At 41.3% G+C, this 22,051-nt stretch overlaps 1 protein-coding gene and 1 long non-coding RNA gene across 4 annotated transcripts in view; one reads left to right on the forward strand and one right to left on the reverse strand.

Annotated features, from left to right (window-relative positions):
* gripap1 (GRIP1 associated protein 1) overlaps positions 1–19,557 on the forward strand; it is a 60,142-nt gene extending 40,585 nt beyond the window's left edge. For all 3 annotated transcript variants that reach the window (XM_067593475.1, XM_067593476.1, XM_067593477.1), the window contains 6 exons: positions 149–248; positions 5,313–5,443; positions 7,492–7,608; positions 8,105–8,198; positions 15,992–16,164; positions 16,260–19,557. In XM_067593475.1, the coding sequence (XP_067449576.1) occupies positions 149–248; positions 5,313–5,443; positions 7,492–7,608; positions 8,105–8,198; positions 15,992–16,164; positions 16,260–16,340 (696 nt within the window). In that variant the 3' untranslated portion in view covers positions 16,341–19,557. The remainder of the gene's footprint in view (positions 1–148; positions 249–5,312; positions 5,444–7,491; positions 7,609–8,104; positions 8,199–15,991; positions 16,165–16,259) is intronic.
* Positions 15,886–22,051, reverse strand: part of LOC137185170 (uncharacterized) — a 30,705-nt gene continuing 24,539 nt past the window's right edge. Inside the window, exons 2-3 of the long non-coding RNA XR_010928780.1 lie at positions 21,781–21,857; positions 15,886–16,092 (exon numbers count right to left, since the gene is read on the reverse strand). This is a non-coding gene — a long non-coding RNA (uncharacterized lncRNA). The remainder of the gene's footprint in view (positions 16,093–21,780; positions 21,858–22,051) is intronic.

Consider the following 22,051-nt stretch of genomic DNA (forward strand, 5'->3'; position numbering starts at 1 on the left):
GAGAGAGAGAGAGAATATATTTTGCAGAGTAATTTAAGAGCAGCCGTGCATGGAAAATAATAATTAGAAAGTAAATCCCTGACCGTGTGTGTGTGTGTGTGTGTGTGTGTGTGTGTGTGTGTGTGTGTGTGTGTGTGTGTGTGTGTAGCTGAAGGATTTGAAGCGGCAGCTGCAGCTGGAGAGGAAGCGAGCGGACAAACTGCAGGAGAGACTCCAGGAGATACTGACCAACAGCAAGACCAGGACAGGTACACACACACACACGTGATGTCACTGTGATGTCACATCATGATGTCATCCCCCGCCCCTGCAGACAACTCTGACTGTGTCATGGTTTATTTATAGGACTTTAAACATTTTACCAGTTGAACCAGTCAGTTTGGCCATATTCAGTTTTGAGAAGTAAAAGATCCATGTTATAAGTGTGTTTATGTGTTCATGCTAACATGCTAACATGCTAAATTGTTCAAGGAATCTACATTCGGCTGTTTCAACCGTACATGAACCATCCATTCCTGCTGTTTACCTTCCGATCATCATGACAAAAATAAATTGATGGCCACTGTGATAACGTTCGTAAAATCGTGGTTCATAGTCTTATAAAACTTCTGTGTCTGCTAAACTTATGGATCTGTTACTCAAATGTTTGTGTTTCACCATCTTACCAGTATCTGAAACAACCTTCCTTTACCTCCCTTTAAACCAGTAAATAGTCACTTTAAAGCAGTAAATGGTTCCTTTAAACTCATGAACTCGTAAACATTCCTTTAATTTCCTGTAAAATGAGCCTAAAACACCTGTTCAAGCCATACCTGAAGTTAATTGTCAGCTGTTATTGAACCATTAGGAGTACATGCATGGTTTTGGTCTCTTTTGAAAGGTAGCACTCTGGAGTTATTTCCCCAACAGTCAGAATCACTGTAAGTGTTACTGGTATTGAGTAATAGAAGTTTGAACACACTGAAGTGGAAGGTTTTTATTTTGGCCCGCAGACGACCTATAGCTGGGATTTACTAGCTGGGACTTCAACTCAATGGGACCACAGCACAGCCTCACCTAGTTCAACTTTAATAACAATACCACAGAAAATTAATATTTTACACATGTTTTTCTAAGGATATTTCTAGGCGTCTTGCAAAAAAAAAAAAAAAAAAGGCCATTTACCAAATAACCCCTGGCTCAGAGTAACTGAGGCATGAACGCATTATAGTGCTTTGTTCCCCTGCTGGAACTAAAGTTTGTGCATATTAAAGAGTCAAAACAAACACTATGGTGGAAAAGCAGTTTGTATAAAAAGTAGCACACAGCAAACTATTTAAATTTACATGATTTCCAGGTTGACGCTTTATAGAAACCACTAAAGCTGCATATGGTCATTTTCAGAATTTCATTGGTTATTTGAAGCGTCAGTCACCAGCAGACTCTGTTCCTATTGGCTCAGTCTTTACATGAAAGAAGAGTTACAGGCACCTCCTTTCAACGCAGACTCTCGTTGGCTATTATAGGCTGTAGACAGGATATGGAAGCTCCTACTGGATGAAGTGAGGTGTCAATTGAAACGTCTGAGTGCAGCCACCATTTTGATACCGATATGTGGCTAATGCATACATGCTAACGCGAGTTATGACAGAGAATACGTTGAAGATTAGGACATCTGCCGGCTAATTTGAAATGATGCAACAGCCATTTGTGGATATTTACTGATGTAATTTTGTGTTTCCTCGGACAGTGTTTCCCTGTTGAGCTGCAGGTGGAAGTATAGTAACAAAAAGAGGGACTTTGGCACTAAAAAGACTGTAACGTTGAAAGATATCTACTTGGTTTGACTCATTTGGACGCTGAAGCTTCATATTAGCTTCAGATAAACTTTACACAGAAGGAGGACTGTGGGTTTTGTCCTCCATCACTTCCATTGTAAGGTCATTATGAAGGGATCTTCTAATGGTCAGTATGAACAGGAGGAATGATTACAGCAAGAAAAACAGCTTTAATGTTCATCTGGGCTCCTGACTGTTGGTTTAAGACAGACTTGAAAAATTGTGAACTCGTCCTTTAATACGTCCATGAAGCTTTAGTTCCTCTAACAGGCTCACTGGTGGAAAAACTGTGTTGAAGCAAATTAGAAAACTCATTATTTTACTTTATAAATACAAAGTTAAGAAATGTTCTCCAGCAGATGATTTCTGTTGAACTGTAGTCGTTGTGTTCTTGTGTGAACTGGCTCGTGTCCCGGCCTATCAGACTCCTCTGGCTTATGATTAATTATATTGAGTTGGTGTGCAGCCACAGAACAGAAAAAATGGGGGAACAGTGCTTCTTTTTGCAAAAGCAATAAACAAAACACAACAAAAAAACAGCAGCAGAGCTCAAGAAGTGCGAAGAAGTTGATTCAATGTCCCAACTTTTAGATTTTGAGTGTCGTCTTACTGACAGCGAGTGATAAACGCAAACTCAAAACTTCAAAACGTCACTTTGAAAACCTGTTTGTGAGATGACAGACGTGTTTTATTGCAAGTTATTGATCTGATGTGACACTGAAACCACCAGGAAGAGTATTTAAATCTTCTAAATGGACGACGTTCCCCTTTAAAAGCTCCAGTAAGAAAAGTGTGTGTGTGTGTGTGTGTGTGTGTGTGTGTGTGTGTGTGTGTCCTAAGTGGCCGGGATGTGATTGTAAGGTGGCCCGTGGGTCGGATAAACGGCGGCGTGCTAACCCTGCGTCAGGAGGTTTTGGCTCAGTCCGGACCCTTCTGTTCAATATTTAATGCAGCGCTCTGATTCCCAGAGCTGAGGTGGACACACTGGCGTCTGTGGGCAACACACACACACACAAACAAATACACACAAATACACACACGCACCTGCACAGTCACTTTCTATTTGTCTTGATCAAACTTGATCGGTTTTCCTACTTAATCTTTGTCTTCTGTTGCAGAACTTTTCCTCTTTTTTTACATTCTTGAGACTTCCTCCTTTTCTTAAACACTCACTCTGTCACTCTGCTTTCACACACACACACACACACACACACACACACACACCCCCACACACACACACACAGTGGTGCAGGGCAGTCCTCAGCATCATATATAATCTATGAGCAGTGATGAATGTTTAAAAGGCTTTTCTGCACAAACCTGAGAATCAGACATTTTAAAGTAGGCTACTTATCTTACTGCCCGCTGCCAGCACACGCCTTAAAGGGACGGTGTGCTACCTGAAAGGGACGGTCCAGTGCCTTAAAGGGACGGTCCAGTGCCTTAAAGGGACGGTCCAATGCCTTAAAGGGACGTTCTGCCGCCTTAAAGGGACAGTCCAATGCCTTAAAGGGACGTTCTGCCGCCTTAAAGGGACAGTCCAATGCCTTAAAGGGACGTTCTGCCGCCTTAAAGGGACAGTCCAATGCTTTAAAGGGACGGTCCAATGCCTTAAAGGGACGTTCTGCCGCCTTAAAGGGACAGTCCAATGCTTTAAAGGGACGGTCCAATGCCTTAAAGGGACATTCTGCCGCCTTAAAGGGACTCTCTAGTGCATTAAAGGGACGGTCTGCTGTATTAAGGGGCAGTTTGTTGTCTTTTATTTATTTATTTATTTTTTGTCAGTGCAAGATAAGTGATTAACATGAGAACACATAAGACAGGGGACAAGACGAGCAGGAGAAGCAACAGAACCAGACGACAGTGGTTCAGTTTACAACAGTCTGCTGCCTTAAAGGTATAATATGTAAGAATTGACCATCTGATCCAAACAAATAGGGGTCTGTTTACACATAGCTGGTGCGTCTGATCAGCTGACATGAACAGCTGATGTCTCCCCCGCCAGCTTCTGCAAATGACAACATCACTGCAACTTTCCAAATAGGCGTTATTTGGATAAACTGACCTGAAAACATATTAAAACTTAATAAAGTGACGTATTAACAGTCCTATAGTGAAAATGTCAACAGCATTCAGCTGACTCTGCTGTTACTGCCGGTGCTGCTGCTTCTTCCTCTCATGTTGGGCAGACTGGACACTACAGTGACTCACTGTCGCCCCCTCAGGTATAAAGTGGTATTACGAGACAGTACGGGCTGAAGCTAGCTGGTTAGCATGCTAACTTCTGTAGATATCTCTGCAACATAATACATTCAGGTCTTTGACATAATGTCAAAACTGTTATTTCTTCATTCTGTTGATAATTTTAGTTTATTTGGGTGTTTTAAGCTTAAATTCTGGTTGATTCTCACACATTAAACCTTTAAAAGGACAGTTTGTTGTCCACTGCTTTAAAGAGTAACTGCACACTCAAATTCTGTCAGCTCCCTCCATCCCAGCATGTTTAAAAGATGCAACAGACGACTGCACAGGTCGAGTGCAGGGGGCGTGGCCTCGTCGTTGCACAGTGTGTGACACGGGAGGTCAGAGGAGCTTTGACCGTCACTAGAAACACATTCATGGCCCTTTGTAAAAGTTTCTGTGTTGTAGCTGAGCTAGCGGCTCTGCTGTGTGTGTGTGTGTGTGTGTGTGTTTGTGTGTGTGTGTGTGTGTCAGTACGTAGCCGCAGCCCTGCTGTTTATCATGTTAACATTAGCGTCATCAGCTCTGAATATCTTGTCAAACAGCACAGTTAGTTATCAGCAGGCTCTCGTGTTGTGTTTACTGCCACAGAAAAGGAATCAATCATTTGGTTATTTGCAGGACTGTGTGAGTAGCAGGACGTCGCCTCTCTGTCTTCTCTTATCAGACTTATTAACGTCAGCAGCAGCTCAGTGTGAGAGACACAAACTGATTAGAGAATTCAACTGAATTTTAAAATCCAAGCAGACAAAAATGAGCTAATTTTAAGCAGAAAATGTATTTATTAACATCATATGTCAACATCAACCTGTGTGATTATGTGTAAAGAAATGACTCGGTGTGTATTCACTCTTTAAAGGGACGGTCTGCTGTCTTAAAGGGGCGGCTCTGAAGTTCATCCTGAGAGGTTCATTAATGTTTTCACCTGATTTCATAACAGTTGTTGTCTCGATCCATCCAGCATCTTTCTGCTGCTCACAAGACACTAAACTATCATGATGTTCACGTCCACAAATTCATGGATACAACGGCTCCAGTGTTCTCGGTTTTATCTGTCATAAATCTCACCAAACAACCAAAATAGATCTTTAATATTCCTGAAAATAAAATTGAAATCAGAAAGAGAAAATACTGCAGCGACGTCTCTACAACGTCCCCATCTCACTTCTCTGCTTTACATGACGAGACATGATGGACATCGCTGTGTTTGTGGGACGTGTGTGTTGACGTGTTGATGGTTTTTGTGTCTGGCAGGTCTGGAGGAACTGGTTCTGTCAGAGATCAACAGTCCCAGTCGGACTCAGCAGACCGGAGACTCGTCCTCCGTCTCGTCCTTCTCCTACAGAGACATGATGAAGGAGACCCAGCCGACCAATCAGAACAAGGTGGGTGGAGCTTAAAGCAAACAGCGATCAGAGTCAGATCATCATCATCATCATCATCATCATCATCATCATCATCATCATCTCTCCGTCACAGTGAAGTCGACTCAGATAAATTAAAAACCAATTAATCAGGATTCATTTATTCTGGAGGTTCGTTCTGGACTTCAAGGTCAACTTACTGCTTTTTCTGAAGCTTTCAGCTGCGTCTCCTGGTGGTTCACATTTAACTTTCAGTAACATTTCTCACTTCTTCATCACTTGAAGGATTAATTGTTAATATTTTTAGAGTTGGACTCAAATCGTTGCATCCCTACAAAAGTGAGTTTTAGTCGACTTCATCTTTTCACATTTTTATTTTTAGTTTTGTAATTATCGTCTGGTTTTAATTGATAAAACATTCAAATCCTTCTGACTGATTTCAGTGTGAAAGAACTTCACAGATTATTGACCACAAAGATAAAAATGCAGCGACGACGTCTCGTCTGACGTGATACATCTTCACATCCTGAGATAATAATAATATAATAATAATATAATCCAGTAACGTTTTCAGTCACAGACTCAAACACTGTGATAAACATCTGAAATGATTCTTCTCTTAACCTGTTACACACAACTCTTCTACAAACATGTAAAGATTTCATTCAAGTTTTTGTTTTTTTCAGTCAACTGTTATTAAATCAGTAATATGACTCAGAGATGGATCCATAGTTCTGGTGAAGCTTTATTTTATTTGTCCAGATTCATTATATTCAGGTTCAGATATAGTTGTTAATTTGCACATCAGGTAATTTGGTAGAATAGAGGAAATATTAACACAAACACACTGAGAACACACTGAGGTGTTTTATATCAGTTAAAGAAATGTCAAGAATCTGATTTCTTAAGATTTATTGTAAATTAACAACTAGATATAAACCCAAATATAATGAACTGGTATTTACCTACTAAACCAACTTAACACGTTTGCTTTTTCTTATAATTTATATTAAATTCCATCAATTTCTCTGTAAAATGTCCAAAAACTGAAGTGTTAAATATCTGCAAATGACTCAGGAAATTAATATAAAATGAACAGACGAGTAAAACGAAGCTTTACTACGTTTAGTTTCATCAAGTCTGTTTCATCTCATTAAGTTTTTACTTAAATTAACCTAAAAAAGGTTGTTGACAAAACATTTTTTGGTATTTTACAGCTTTCAGCAGCTTCTGAGTGAACTAGTGAACTAACCAGACGTCTGTTTCCTCAAACATTAAAATATAAAATCATATATTTGTTCTGGTTTTCTCTCCGTCGCTCTGAGCGGCAGCCTGACCTCCGTCTGTCCGTCTCTGTCTCTCCGTTGTTATGACAGCTGTTACCACGGCGATATGCTGACATGGTGATGACACGCTGAACTGTAACTTCCCATCATCCTCCTCTCTCTCTCTCTCTCTCTCTCTCTCTCTCTCTCTCTCTCTCTCCACTCCTGTTATTGTTTTATTACATTTTAACATTGATTCTCACAAGTCTTCATCAACGTCTGCTGCTATTTTTAACTCCGTCACAGTGACGTGTGCGTGTGTGTGTATGTGTGTGTGCGTGTGTGCGTGTGCGTGTGCGTGTGTGTGTGCGTGTGTGTGCGTGTGCGCGTGTGTGTGTGCGTGCGTGTGTGTGTGTGTGTGTCTATTGATAGAAACGCTGTAAATAGAGCCGACAGCTTCAGTTTACGTTCTTGAATGTTTCTGTCAAAACATGAAACTACAGAGTCCATCGTCAGGTCGGTTTACTGCGGCGGTTCGGTCGTCATTAGCAACAGTGTCACATGACAGAGGAAGGTGTGATGTGTGTTACATCCTGCTGATGAGACGTTTACCATCAAACTGACACTTTTAAAGGATCATTCTGGTGATTTATGTTGTGTTTAAAGCCTGACGTCTCTTCTTCCTCTTGTTGTTGTCCAGAAACTATCAGCAGCGGCGGCGGCGGCGGGTGACATGTCCACCGTGTGTTTGTCTCATTAAATAACGTGTCTCTGTCTCTGTGTGTCTCTGTGTGTCTCCGTCAGTCGGGAGGAGGCAGCCCTCAGTCTCAGCGTCCCGCCGAGCTCTCAGACGACGAGGTCGGGGAGTTGTTCCAGCGGCTCGCAGAGGTCCAGCAGGAGAAATGGATGCTGGAGGAGAAGGTGAGGAGCCCTCCGTTACCATGACAACCAGGGTTTTAAAGGTCACATGTCCTGTCTGTGTCCCGCCTGTCAAACAATGTCCCAAAAAACCCTTCAGTCGCGTCTCGGTGGTTCTGCTGTCTGGAAGTTTTCACGCTTGGCCGAACGTCAACAGTCAACAGTCAACAGTCAACAGTCAACAGTCAACAGTCAACAGTCGGGTCAACGATGGAAAGTTCAGCTTGTTTCAGAAGAAGTTTTATGTTTTGAGATGAATTATTAACGATCTCTGCAGCGTTCAGTGTTTCTGTTTGCAGGGTCACAGCTGCACGTGTTCACTGATGCTGCAGATATTCATGATTCAGCTGATCGACGATCGCTTAACGTTTGATCATTGATTAGTTGTTTCAGTGGATTTTCAAATAATAATAACAAACATCTGTTCAATGTTTCACATTTACACGCCGGCTGCTGATTGGCTGAACAGCTGAATTAATCTGTTTGTTTTACCCGTCAGGTGAAACATCTGGAGGTGAGCTGCTCGTCCATGGCTGAAGACATCTGCAGGAAGAGCGCCATCATAGAGACATACGTGATGGACAGCCGCATAGGTGACGCACACACACGCACACACGCACGCATGCACACACGCACACACACACACACACACACGCACACGCACGCACGCACACGCACGCACGCACACACACACACACCGCACACACGCACGCACACACACACCAGGCATGCACACACACACACACAGTAATATTGTCAGTGAAGCTCGTTGTGTTCTCCAGAGCTGCTGCGATTAGTTGATTAGTTGATTAGTTGATTAGTTGATTGGCAGAAAATTAATCTGCAACTATTCTGATTAACGATGAGTCGTTTGTCAGTATATTTGATGGTTTCAGCTTCTTAAATGTGAGAATTTTCTCTGTTTGCTTCTTTTAACAACGTAGTAAACTGAATATAAACTGCTGGTCGGACTAAAGATGTCTGATGACATCATCACCGCGGGCTTTTGGAAATGATGATGTCATTAGGATTAATCAATGATCAAAATAATTGTTAGTTGCAGTGTGAGGATTCATCGTTACAAACACACAAGCTGCTCTACAGCCGCCAGACGTCTGTTACAGTCGGACACCAACAGCCACAGCTTTTCAATCATTCAGTGACGTGTTGACATGTTGTTGTTTACTGACGGAGACGTGTTTCTGTCTCTGTCACAGGAAGATGATGTCATCATTCTTAATCCCACCCACAAAGCTCTGATTGGTCGGTCAGCAGACCAGTTTGAATCTGAACCAATCAGAAGTTTCATATTAACGAGTTTCTGACAGTTTATTCATTTAACATGAAGACGTTTGATGTTTATTTGTTATTAGTAGTTTTCTGAGTTTTTCAAGGATTTTCTTTATTGTTTATATACTTTTTTAAAATACTATATTATTGATCTCTACTTTTGAAGTACATGTTGGTTGTTTGAGTAGACGTCGGGATAATTCAGCCTCTGATGCTTCAGTTTTAACAGTTTTATTAATATTATAACGAGTCCAAACTGACAGCAGAATGATTACAGATGTTTTATAAACTTGTTATTTGTATAAACAGTCTAGTTTGATGAGATGATTATTAGACGATGGTTTATAATAAAGATATAAAGATCATCAGTCAGCAGCGTTCACATGGACACAACAAAGACACGACAACGTGTTGTTGGATCAATGAATACGATCGGTCTTTATTGATGATTTCACTGAAACACTCTTCAGGTGTTTGTGATTATTATTTTCTCTCTTGTTAATAATCTGAACTCTCGTCTCCTTCATGAGTCTCTGATGTTCCAGCGCTGCTAAATATAGAAATATAACTGCTTTACTGTTTCAGCAGGGTGGCGCTGCGTGTGTGTGTGTGTGTGTGTGTGTTTCAAGTATTTTTAATAACTGTGGAGCAGCTCTTTAAACTATCAGCTGATTTATGTCTCAGTTGAATCGTCTCTTCGTCTCTAAATCCGTCTTCACTTCCTCTTTAACGATCACGTGGAAACATTTTTAGAATAAAATCACTGCGTCAGCAGAAAATAACAATGTTTAGTAATCAGAGAAGCACACGCTGCATGTGAGTCCACATTAACACTTTCATGCTCAGTCAGTGTTTTTATTCCCCTTCAGGCATGAAAAACAATATTTGAACTTGTTTATTCATTAATTTAATAATTAATTAATATTTTAAACATGTGATGACACACTAGAGTTCACTGTGTTGGCTGATGTGCAACTAGACCATCAGTGCATATGTAAGGAAGAGGCTCATGAATATCTGTCTGCTGTAGTGACCACTGGGCATGAAAGGGTTAAATCGGCTGAATTCATAAACACTTCTTCTTCTTCTTCTTCTTTCGTTTTGTTCGTCCGTTCAGACTAAAGCAGCGTTTTTCTCCCTTAAAAACTGAACTTTTCCAAATCGTCCTGCAGAGAGCGTCAATGTGAAAACGCTGGTTTGTAGAAACGCTGTCATATCGCTGACAGAACAACAACAACAACAGCAACAACAACAACAGCAACAACAACAACAACAACGGCGGAGGGTTTCATGTGTGTATCATCTACTTTAACAGCTTGTTGACAGTTAAAGGCAGTCATCTACCACCTTCCTCTGATCAAACTGTCGTCTTAATGTCAGGAAGCCGCCGTCAAAATTGTAACAGTACATCGTTTCTTCCTCGCTGGTTTTCTTTGCTGACTTGCTCATCTGTCCTCTGCACATGCTCAGTAGGAGCTATGTGGACGGAGGTGTTTGTAGAAACAAGCTGAAGCTGCTGTTGTGGACGCAGGTTGTTTTAAAACAGCGTTTTAGAGTTTAGTGTCTGAATGTCGACGTCGTCTGATACAAACTAAAGCTGAGACGAGTTCATCAGTAAAACATCTTCAACTGCAAGACTTTAAAATGTTTAAAACATAAACAGCATCAAGACAAACAAGACAATCACACAAACAACCAAACAAACAACAACAGTATCGTCTGTGTCAGTTCTGAGAGTGATGATGATAATGAGGTGCAGCGCTGGACGGCGGCGGCGTTGAAGCTTCCTGCAGATTTGATTTGACTGTCAGCTGTGACGTAGTAACGAGTTCAGACTCCACATCGCTACTTCTCACCTGCTAATCTCACAACTTAAAAAAACTTAACAGACAGAAATGAGTAACTAACACGTCTGGAGGCGTCAGCATCACTTTGATCCACAGATGTTTCATTAAAACTCAGATCATGACGTCTGTATGTCGTCGACTCCTGAAATACAGAAAGTCAGTTTTCACATGAATGGATTATAAATAATAAATAAATGTTCTCATCTCAGGTAAAATAAAGGTTATAAATCTACAGCAGAGAGCTTCTGAAACATCTTAAAATAAAACACTGAACTTTAGAACAATGAAATAAAAAGTGTAGCTGAACAGCTTTAACACCTTCTTCTTCTTCTTCTTCTTCTTCTTCTTCTTCTTCTCTTTCATCCCGCTGCCTCACTTCCTCTCGTCAGTCGGAGATCTGAACTCCATCTTCTCCCGCCAGGATCTTGGATCTGAAACATGTTGGGATGCTGGTGGATCGATCATGTTGGTTTCTTAGATCCTTTATTTTCTGATCCTTCGCTTCAGATTAGAGACGCCGTGTTTGTTTTAGTCGCCGCCGTCTCACAACGTACAAGACAAACCGGCTCTGAACTTCCTGTGAGAAGAATCAACATGAGTCTGATTATTTTACTTTATTAGTCGACGTTTCTCCGGCTGTCGACTCTCGTCTCTGTTTACAGGAATCCACTGATTTGATTGGCTGAGAAGCGTCACATGCTACTGGTCTGTGAGATTCCTGTACTGGTGAACCAGTACCGTAAAGGCTGGAAAAGCTACGCCAGTTAAAATAGAAACTCTGCTTCAGATCTAAATAATTCTCTAGAATTGATCAGTTATTGATCCTAACAGGACGACGTCTGATCAATCCAAATGATCATTGTTATAGTTTACAGCGCTCTGTTAGTGTGTGTTAGTGTGTGTTAGTGTGTGTGATGTGTGTTAGTGTGTGTTAGTGTGTGTTAGTGTGTGTGATGTGTGTTAGTGTGTGTTAGTGTGTGTTAGTGTGTGTGATGTGTGTTAGTGTGTGTGATGTGTGTGATGTGTGTTAGTGTGTTAGTGTGTGATGTGTGTGATGTGTGTTAGTGTGTTAGTGTGTGATGTGTGTTAGTGTGTGTTAGTGTGTGATGTGTGTTAGTGTGTGTGATGTGTGTTAGTGTGTGTGTTAGTGTGTGTGTTAGTGTGTGATGTGTGTTAGTGTGTGTGATGTGTGTTAGTGTGTGTGATGTGTGTGATGTGTGTTAGTGTGTTAGTGTGTGATGTGTGTTAGTGTGTGTTAGTGTGTGATGTGTGTTAGTGTGTGTGATGTGTGTTAGTGTGTGTTAGTGTGTGATGTGTGTTAGTGTGTGTGTTAGTGTGTGTGTTAGTGTGTGATGTGTGTTAGTGTGTGTGTGATGTGTGTGTTAGTGTGTGTTAGTGTGTGTGTTAGTGTGTATTAGTGTGTGTTAGTGTGTGTGATGTGTGTTAGTGTGTATTAGTGTGTGTTAGTGTGTGTATTAGTGTGTGTTAGTGTGTGTGTTAGTGTGTGTGTGATGTGTGTTAGTGTGTGTGTTAGTGCGTGTGTTAGTGTGTGTGTTAGTGTGTGATGTGTGTTAGTGTGTGTTACTGTGTTAGTGTGTTAGTGTGTGTTAGTGTGTGTTAGTGTGTGATGTGTGTTAGTGTGTGTTACTGTGTTAGTGTGTTAGTGTGTGTTAGTGTGTGTTAGTGTGTTAGTGTGTGATGTGTGTTAGTGTGTTAGTGTGTTAGTGTGTGTTAGTGTGTGTTAGTGTGTTAGTGTGTGATGTGTGTTAGTGTGTTAGTGTGTTAGTGTGTGTTAGTGTGTGTTAGTGTGTTAGTGTGTGTTTTGTGTCGTACTGATAGTTTCTCTTCGTTCTGTTTTTTCTCTCCTGCTGTTTTTAATTTCATGTGTGACTGGTTGAATCCTCCTCTCTCTCTCTCTCTCTCTCTCTCTCTCCATCCCAGTCCCATTAACACAGTCATAATGGTAAATCTAATGGCCAGTAAAACTGAGAGCTCAGCTGACTGGACTGAGTGTGTGTGTGTGTGTGTGTGTGTGTGTGTGTGTGTGTGTGTGTTACATTTAGTTGAAACTTATCATGAAAACCTGACTGAGCGCGTCAGAGTTTTTATAACCTGCTGCTGTGTTGCTAGGCAACGCTGTTTGATCTGTGGAGCAGTTGGAGGGTCGGTGCCTTGCTCCGGGGCACATCGGCAGCTCTTCAGACTCAGAGTCACTCGTCTGTTGTGAGATTTAAACAAATGAAAGTGTGAAATAAACCTGAAATAATCAGATTAAAGCTGATCAGATCTGAAGCTGATCCAGATCATTGATCGTTGATCATTGATGGTCAGACAGATGTTTCTGTGCCTCTCGTGTATCAGACATCAACATTCGAGTCTCACAGTGAATCATCTGTTTCTCTGAAACATAAAGAAAGTCAACCTCGCTCTCTCACTCTCTCTCTCTTTGAGCTTTTCTCATTGGTTCTTCACTTGTCAAATCAGAACATGGCGTCGGGGCGTCGGGGCAGTTTGATGCGCGTTCAGCCATTTGATGCAACAGGTGAACCTCAGAACGAAGACGTCAGACGCTCTCGGTGTGTTTTGTTTCTGAAACCTGGAGCCGAACAGGAAGTTGTTGGTTCAGTTCACAGATTTCAGCTCCGCTCAGCAGCCAGATGTTGTGCAGCTGTAAACCGACATGCAGGTAAACAGTTACAGGTGTTGAGCTGTTAAATATTTACAGCTCGCTCTGCACAGTCAGCAGCCACCGACCTCCACGTCTCTGCATGTCACATCCAGCTGCTGAGTGACGACGTTCTGAGGGTTAAAGCTTGGTTTTATGTTACAGTTAAGGTTCATTCATTTAAACTTTATTCATACAGGAAGGTCCGATGAAAGCAGAGCGTCCTGTTTCCATGACGACGTGCTTCAGGATGTTTATACTTTAGGTTCAGGTTGAAGGTTAAAGGTCGGTGGAGGCGTCACGTCAGAGAGGGACAAGAACAGAAAGATGTCTGTGATTCGTTCAATGTAATGAACAGCTGCTGCTGTTGTGTCGGAGTGTGAATGAGTGTGTGAGTGTGTGTGTGAGTGTGTTGTAACGTGTTTGGTAATAAAACTGTTTCATTTATAACTCAGCTCCATTTAAAACACAACAGACCAACACCCCCCCCCCCCCGTTTCTTCTTCTCCTCTCCTTCCGTTTCCTGTTTCCTGATTTCTACTTTCCTTTCCTCTTTCCTCCTCTCTCGTTTCTTCTTTTGTTCCCTCATTTCCTCTCTTCTTTCCTGTTTCCTCCTCTCCTCTCTCATTTCCTCCTTATTTCTTCTCCTCTTCTCTTCTGTTCTGTTCCCTCCTCTCGTTTCCTGTTTCCTCTCTCCTTTCCTCTTCTACCAGCGTCGTCTCAACTTTAAGAACTCTTTCCTGGAAACACTTTGTTCCTCCATCAGTGTCTGGTGTCCTTCTGCGTCCAGCTCAGCAGCTTTCAGAGATAACTTCCCTCCAGTGTGTTTGCTGTTTCAGCAGTTTCAGCAAACCTCACAGTGGAGTCCTGAGTAGCGTTCAGCAGCAGCTCTGTTTACTGTCGGCGTTCGGTCAACACGGCGTTCATCATCTCATTACAGCGGCTGCTGCAGTGTTACAACATTTCAGCTTCTACAGGTTTAAACGTCTGATTACTGAACTCGTTGTTCTACACGGACAGATAAATACTGCAGCTGAACATCTGGCTTCAACTAACAATCATCTCCTCATGGATTCATCTGCAGATTATTATTATTGATACATTTGATTGCTGAGATTCTTTTAAATTTTATTGTATTCAGACAAAACATGAAGTGAATTATAGAGGCGGAGTGATTGAGATGTGATGAGATGCAAATTGAAAATGTTTCATCTTAAGCAGCTTTATGAATCTACTTCTTAAACGTAGAGACGAGCGGGAAAATGAGAGAAACTGAAACAACAGAACCAACCAAAGATTCAGTCAGAGTCTGAACACCAACGATCAAATACATGAAGAAAAAACTGACATGTAGGAAGGTTCAGTGTAAACCGTCTGTGCTGCATCCTGACTGTTACTGTTTTCATGTTTTTCACTGTTAAAGGAAACAAAACTCCTTATTAATCTTCTACTGGTCCTTTATGCAGCCCCTCAGTTCAGCCTCTGTCTGAAACAGGCCGTTTTAGCTCCTGTCTCTTTAAGGCCCCGCCTCCTGATGATGTCATCTTGTCAGGAAATTTTTTTAAAAAGTCAGCGTGACGTCACCAGTTGGTTTGTGAACTGCTGTTTTTAAGCCTCGTGTATAGCAATTCAGCCGTCACCATGTTTGATTTTTGGAGCCAGAAGTGACCATATTTGGACGAGAGGGTGGTGACCACAGCGCTAGCTGCTAGCGTGGCTAGCACAGTACATTTACAATCTATGGTTAACAGTGATAATGCTAATGCTAATTTTCATTAGTGAAAACAGTCCTAAAACCATTTTAAAAAAAATTCACGAACTGGAAAAACTGATCATCCGACTCATTGATGGATCTTTTATTACAACTAAATGCTGAACGAGACTATTACAATTAACTGTAGTGAACTGAAAACATGCTGTGAAAGTGCAGCAGCTTCGCCTGTACGCCATGGTTACATTAAGTAAGCAACGTTGTCGCCATAGTAACGCCTTGTCAACTGAGGTAATAAATGAAGAGAGACGTTGGGTCATTTTCTCATAGACTTCTATACAATCAGACGTCTTTTTGCAGAGTCGCCCCCTGCTGGCCGATAGAGAGAACGCAGGTTTCCGTCACTTCCGCATTGGCTTCATTTTTCAGCCCCGGAGATTTCCGCTTGTATGAGACACGTGTGTCACATGACTGCAAACCACATTTAAACCTTAGACAATAAAAAAGTGATTGAGAAGAGAGTTGAACATAACTAACAGTCTTAAACTGGAATCAAACCAGCGTCTTTGCAGTTCTATTTCTGTAGCGACTCTTCCTGCAGCTCTTTGTAAGTGTTTTTTTGTGAATGTTAAGTGTGCAGCTGGTGGCTGAAGTGTCCTTTAAAAAGGTCTCAGAGTGGCACTAAAAGCTTAAAAAGTATTGAAGTGTTGAGCTGAGAGCTGCAGAAACACTCAGCAGCTTTATGAGGCTGTTTAACACACAATGAATGTTTTACAGTCTGACAAACTTTAATCTGCTCTCAGCGGAAATCACAAACAGAAAATTGTCATTTTATTGATCTGCTTTGTTCTCTCACTAACTCGTCTTCCTCAGACGTGTCGGGCAGCGCCGTCGGAGGTCACGGAGGCTCTCAGGGGGAGAGAGGAGGTCTGGGTTCGGTCCTCAGAGATCTGGTCAAACCGGGAGACGAGAACCTGAGAGAGATGAACAAGAAGCTGCAGAACATGTTGGAGGAGCAGCTGACCAAGAACATGCACCTGCAGAAGGTAACGAACGCAAACATACACGTCAGGATGAAGAGGTGGGAGGTGAAATGTGGTGTTTATATTAATATTTGTAAACCTGCTGTCTTTCTCTGCAGGACTTGGAGGTTTTGTCCCAGGAATTAGTCCGTCTCAGTAAAGAGAACAGTCCTGGAGGTGGTGCGGCCGGGTCAGGATGAGACTGTCGCCTGGATCCCGTCCATCCCCCCCCCCCCAGGTATCATTCACCTCAACTGGAAATGGGGGCTGGGCTTGGACTAACACCTGGAACAAACTTCTCTTTCTTTCCCATTCCTCAAATCCATGACCTCAGACCTGCTGCGGGCTCCGACTACTGTCTGGAGTCTTCATTGTTTCACCACCAGTCTGCCTCCCGGGCTACGACTAAATGCTGGAACTTTTCCAACTATTGCTTCTCAGTTACAGGATGAATGGAGAAAACGGGGGGAATGGAAACATGGAAGAGTTGGGCTCAGCTCATTACTGTTGCTATTGAATGTACTGTAATTAGACTGCACCACTCAGTTCTTCTACCTGTTGGGTCCTGGCTACGACCTGGAAAACACACACACTTGTAACAGATTGTAAATTTTGCTTTCATTGTTTCTTTCAGTTATCATGTCTGTCTGTTAGTTAGGGGTCCTGTCTATGTTCTGGAACACTTATGCTCGGTACAGACATTATTTCTCTACGAACTGACTCGTTTTGTCGGTTTCTATGTGCAGTAACTCTGTTGTGATCTGGCTACTTCCTGGACTGCCTCTCTGCAACAGAACGACATACATCAGCCAATACCTGGGGTCTGACTATGTCCTGGAGTCTTATCTGTGATTGTAACTGAACTTTTGTTGAGCTTTTAAAAGATTTATTCTTCACCTCAAAAAACAGCAGACAACTGTTTGTTTCTTAAGCTTTCAACCACATGTTCATGGCCTTCATCGGTGAGTAGTTTGCTCAGTTGTCATGGAGACGGTTTAGTTGTTAAAACCTGACCTAAACACCCGATTTCAGCTCCGATAACAACTGAGCAAACACCAGTCGCTGTTAAAAGCCATGAGAGGTGGCTGAAAGCTCTGAGTGAAAAAACAAGTAAGTGAACCTTTTTTTTTTTTGTCAAGCTGTAGCTTCACTGGACGAGTTTTAGTCCCGCTGTGTTTCTGGTCGTTGGCATGTGACTACGTCCTGGACTACATCAGGTTTCCAGCAAAGCTTCAGTTTGGTCGACGCGATGAATTTTTCTGACTGAAACGAAGAAGAACAGAGCTGAAAGCTGAAAGCTGAAAGCAGGCAAACGTTCAGACGTCTGAAGTGTGAGGAGTCGCTGGTGTTTCTCCTCAATATGACTGAACTCAGAAGCTCAGGACTCTCCTGGAAGATCGAACATGTTTATGTTCTGACCGGTTTCAATTATTTCGACTTTGTTTTCTGAGAAATCATGTTTTTCTGTCAAGCGGTGCAGCCATGAATACTACGATACCCATGAGCCTCAGCTGCAGTTTTAGGCTTGATGTTTCTTCTCTAAATTCATCCTGGGAGTCGTAGTTGACTTCTCTTCTTCGGTCTTTATGTTCACAATCTCATAGCTTCAACTTTTGCTTCCAGAAACACCTGAAATCTCTCCTCACACTTCACAACTCTCTGAGCATCTGTCGGCCGTGTCTATGTCATGGATCACAAACATACTGTTCTCACGTTGACAGACTATTATTTTTTCTTTCACTGATGAAGTCGTATGATTGTGTCGGGCCGTGGCTATATCCTGGACTGTCATAGCCGTTTGTCTTACATGTTGAACCTTCTGTGTCTTTGTACGCGGCTGCTTTGCATCCCTTCCTTTTATTTATTACTTCTCAAACACTCTGGGATGCAAAATGGCTTGTTGCAGCTCTTGTTGTTGTGTACGTCTCATTTTTCTGTGACAGGGATGTCAAAACAGCTGTCGGAGTGGACTATTCGCTGCATTATAAAACTGTCACAGGTCTCATGCTTATAGTACAGTTAGGGCTGTTTGGTTGTTTTTGTAAATTTTATGGAATTAGGGTGAAATTACACATGAAGAACTTAAAGTATTACAAATAACGAAGCTTTAATTGGATTTTAAAAATGAAGAAAGAACCAAATTTGCAGTTTTGTTTCTGTTGCTCACTGGGACGATTGTAGATGAGTCAGAATAAAATAAAGTTACTAAAAATAATCTGCTTTTAAAATTCTGATTTTTTTTTTAGGAGTAAAAATCTGTAGAATCAACAAGCTTTAGCTCTAATCGTTAGCAATTACAGCACCATTTGGCATCAACCTTCTTGGACGTTTTTGATATAAAACGGTTCGAGAACTTTGATAATTCACCTTATTTTTTTAAAAGAAGAATCTCTCTTGCACTATTTCGTTTTTTGTGACTGTTTTCATTCTTTGGATTAATATAATCAGGACACCAAATGGTGCAGAGGAAAGACAGGAAACTGTCGGCTTTTTTTTGCGTTTTTTCTGTCGGGCTAGGTCTACGTCCTGCTTCAAACAACATATCTTATTACTTTGACTGTATCTAAAAACCTGATTTTGTATAAATATGTAACGACAGGAAATGACACGATGAGATAAACACTTCCTGTCGGGTTTGCCTTTTGTTTCTTGGAACTCGTTTGTGTTTTGTGCTACACGGCCCCCGACTACTTCCTGAGTTTAGAAGTCTGCTACAGGCGGTGTCTGCTGAAGGGGTCTGACTACATCCTGGACTGTATTGCTTGTAGCACACGTCGTTTTATGTTATAACTGCCTGTACATTTCTGCTTTACTTTTGTTTGTAAGCTGCAAAAATAAATATCATATTCAGCCTGACGTTAACACTTTAAAATCTAAACAAACAAGTGAGAAAAACTCGACTTGTTCACAGCGCAGCGTCTCGTCTCAACAACTTTTATCTCATAGAGCTGCAGACCAAACTATAAATATAATAATCCAGATTTAAACGATGCAAAAAAAAAAAGCTGTAAATGTAAAATATATATATTAGCATGAGAAGTCGCTCCGTAAAATATAAAGTTTGAAATTATCTTTGGTTGTTAAACCTGACGGAGTCTCATTAACACGACTTTCAGCAATCATAAAATTGCTGAAAGTTCAGAAGACGTTAAAGAAAATAAATCTGAGCTGCGCTGAAAACAAATCCAGATGTTTTCTCCTTGTTTCAGAGTCTGACTGAGCGGGACGGGTCTATGTGCTGGGCGGTGACTCGGCCTGTCGCTTTGTTCTGTTTGTAATGTTGAAATCTGTATATATATATAAACGCTGTGATATGACTTTAACTGTATGAAGAATCAACTGATCTATTTATGAGACTTAACGATGATCGTGACGCTAATTATTGTAACTGATGAAATATAAAATATTGTCTGGAGACTCGTGTGTCTGTGGTTTTTTTTTTTTAGGGATTGTTGGACAAATTAAAGGCAGCGAACATTTAAAAACACATTAATTGTTTTGCAGTAATCAGCTGAAGTTCAATAAAAGTTTAACTAAAAAATATAATTTATGAATCAGGACTGAAGGTTTGTGACGCAGCATCTGTTTCCTGATCAATCAGATTGATAAAGAATAAAACTGACTTCAATAATAAACATCAGACATTAAATAATATTATTATTCTTTAAAATAAAGTTTGTTTTGAACTTTTTGTGACTTTGTACCCGACTACTTTGCATCCCAGAGTGTTTGAGAAGTAACACTCTGGGATGCAAAATGGCTCACAGACATGTGGCTCCTGTTGTATTCAGGAAGTTCAAACTCTACTTATGTTAAAGCCTTTTACTAACATCATCTAGATTAATATTTCCCTCATCGGTCTACACTTAATACCCAACATGACAAAGACTGACAGAAGTCTTCAGACTCGTAGTAGAAGCGTCTCTGGCAGCAGTTCGAGCCTCCGGTCTTCTCTGGTTTGACGAGACAAGTTTGCACATCTGGATTTGGGGATTTTCTGCCATTTTCTTCTCTGCAGATGTTCTCAGGCTCCGTCAGGTTTGATGGGGACCAGGTCTCAGCAGAGATGTTGGATCAGGTTCCAGTCAGCGTTCTGGCTGAGCTGCTCCTGTGTTGAGGGTCCAGTCTGAGGTCCTGAGAGCTCTGGACCAGGTTTTCATTAAGAATCTCTCTGTACTTTGCTCTGTTCAACTTTCCCTCAACGCAGACCAGTCCACCCAGTGAAAAACACCCCACAGCATGATGCTGCCACCACCAGGCTTCACCGTTGGGATGATACTGGGATGATACTGGGATGGTACTGGGATGGTGATGAGCGCTGCCTGGTTTCCTCCAGACATGACGCTCAGACTTGAGGCCAAACAGTTGAATCTTGGTGTCTTCAGGTGTTTTAGGAGAATCTTCGTCAGTGGTCGATGTTCTTCTGGAAGTTTCTCTCCAGACTGGATCTCTGAGCTGCTGCGACCGTCTCAACTCATAAAATCTGTAAAGTTTAATGGAGTTTGTTTCACCTGCAGACTCTCTTCCAGCTTTAATTTTCATCCTTCGTTATCAGACAAACTGTCTCTTTTTAAATTTCCACAATAAAACTCTTCCTGCTCTCAGAAACTTTGATGATGATGAAGGTCGTGTTTCAGGCTCTCAGCCGGGAGACGACGCCTCGCTCAGCACTAATTAGCCGTCCGGTACTTCCTGTCCCACAGAGAGCGGCAGATTAGAGAGGTGACCGCGCTCCGCTGACGGGGTCCGCCTTAACGAGATAGCGTCTGATTGGCCGGGCCGAAGGTTAATTGAAGGAGAGGCGGCGATGAGTTTGTTCAAATTTGGTTTTAATTAAAAAGGAAAGCTCAGAGGAAGGCCGTCAGTCTGCCAATCATCTCTCACTGCTCTCACTTCTCTGTTTAATGAGACGTCTCCTGTACCCACAATGCATCACTAGACAAGAGACATGTCTTCAAGTGAAGTCTTTTATTTATTTTTAATTATTTATGATGTCATCAACCAGATTAGCTTTGACATTAATAACCAGGAGAAGTTGGTCAGAACATTTTAACGAGTTTAATGATGTGATGAGCTCGTTAACAGCTGATCAAACATCTTTACATCCTGACGTTAACAGAGCAGGTTGATGATACGACGCCGAAAGATTCACGTTTTAAAATAAAGAGTCCAGCTGGAGATTTTATGACATTTATCTGCTTTAAAAACATTTTGATCATTTTCTATCATCAACATGAAGCATCGATCAGTTCAGAGTTTATTCTGAATAAAAATGATGCTGTTTCTGTTTAATAACATTTATTTATTATTATTTATTATTTTTAAGTTTTTTCTTTGTGAGTTTTTTCTTTACTTTTTATCTGCTGGTTGTATTTTTATTCATTCTTAAGTAACGTAAACTTAAGTGTTTTTTTAAGTTTGTTGTTTGTTAGTTATGTGTGTGTAGGTGTGCGTTTGTGTTAGTGTGTGTGTGTGTGTTAGTGTGTGTAGGTGTGTGTAGGTGTGTATGTGTGTGTGTGTAGGTGTGTAGGTGTGTGTTAGTGTGTGTGTAGGTGTGTATGTGTGTGTGTAGGTGTGTGTTAGTGTGTGTGTGTTAGTGTGTGTGTAGGTGTGTGTTAGTGTGTTAGTGTGTGTTTGTACCGTTAAACTTGCCGTCGTCTCCTCTGCTGAGGTTTGACGTCTCGTCTTCATCAGACAGAAAAAGATCAAACAAGAATCTGAAAGAAAACAACAACATCATGATTCTTTGTTTTGTGAAATAAAGTGACGTGTTGGTTTGTTGGACTGAAACATTTTATGTTTTTGTTCTCAAAGTTAGAAAGATTTTCTCTTTTATTTTGGAATTTTGTTAAAATGAGTTTTTATGTTTTGATTCTTTATCTGCTGGTTGAACTAAAAGTTCATTTAAACG

This window comes from Thunnus thynnus, chromosome 6 (assembly GCF_963924715.1).
Source record: "Thunnus thynnus chromosome 6, fThuThy2.1, whole genome shotgun sequence".
Classification (NCBI taxonomy): Eukaryota; Metazoa; Chordata; class Actinopteri; order Scombriformes; family Scombridae; genus Thunnus; species Thunnus thynnus.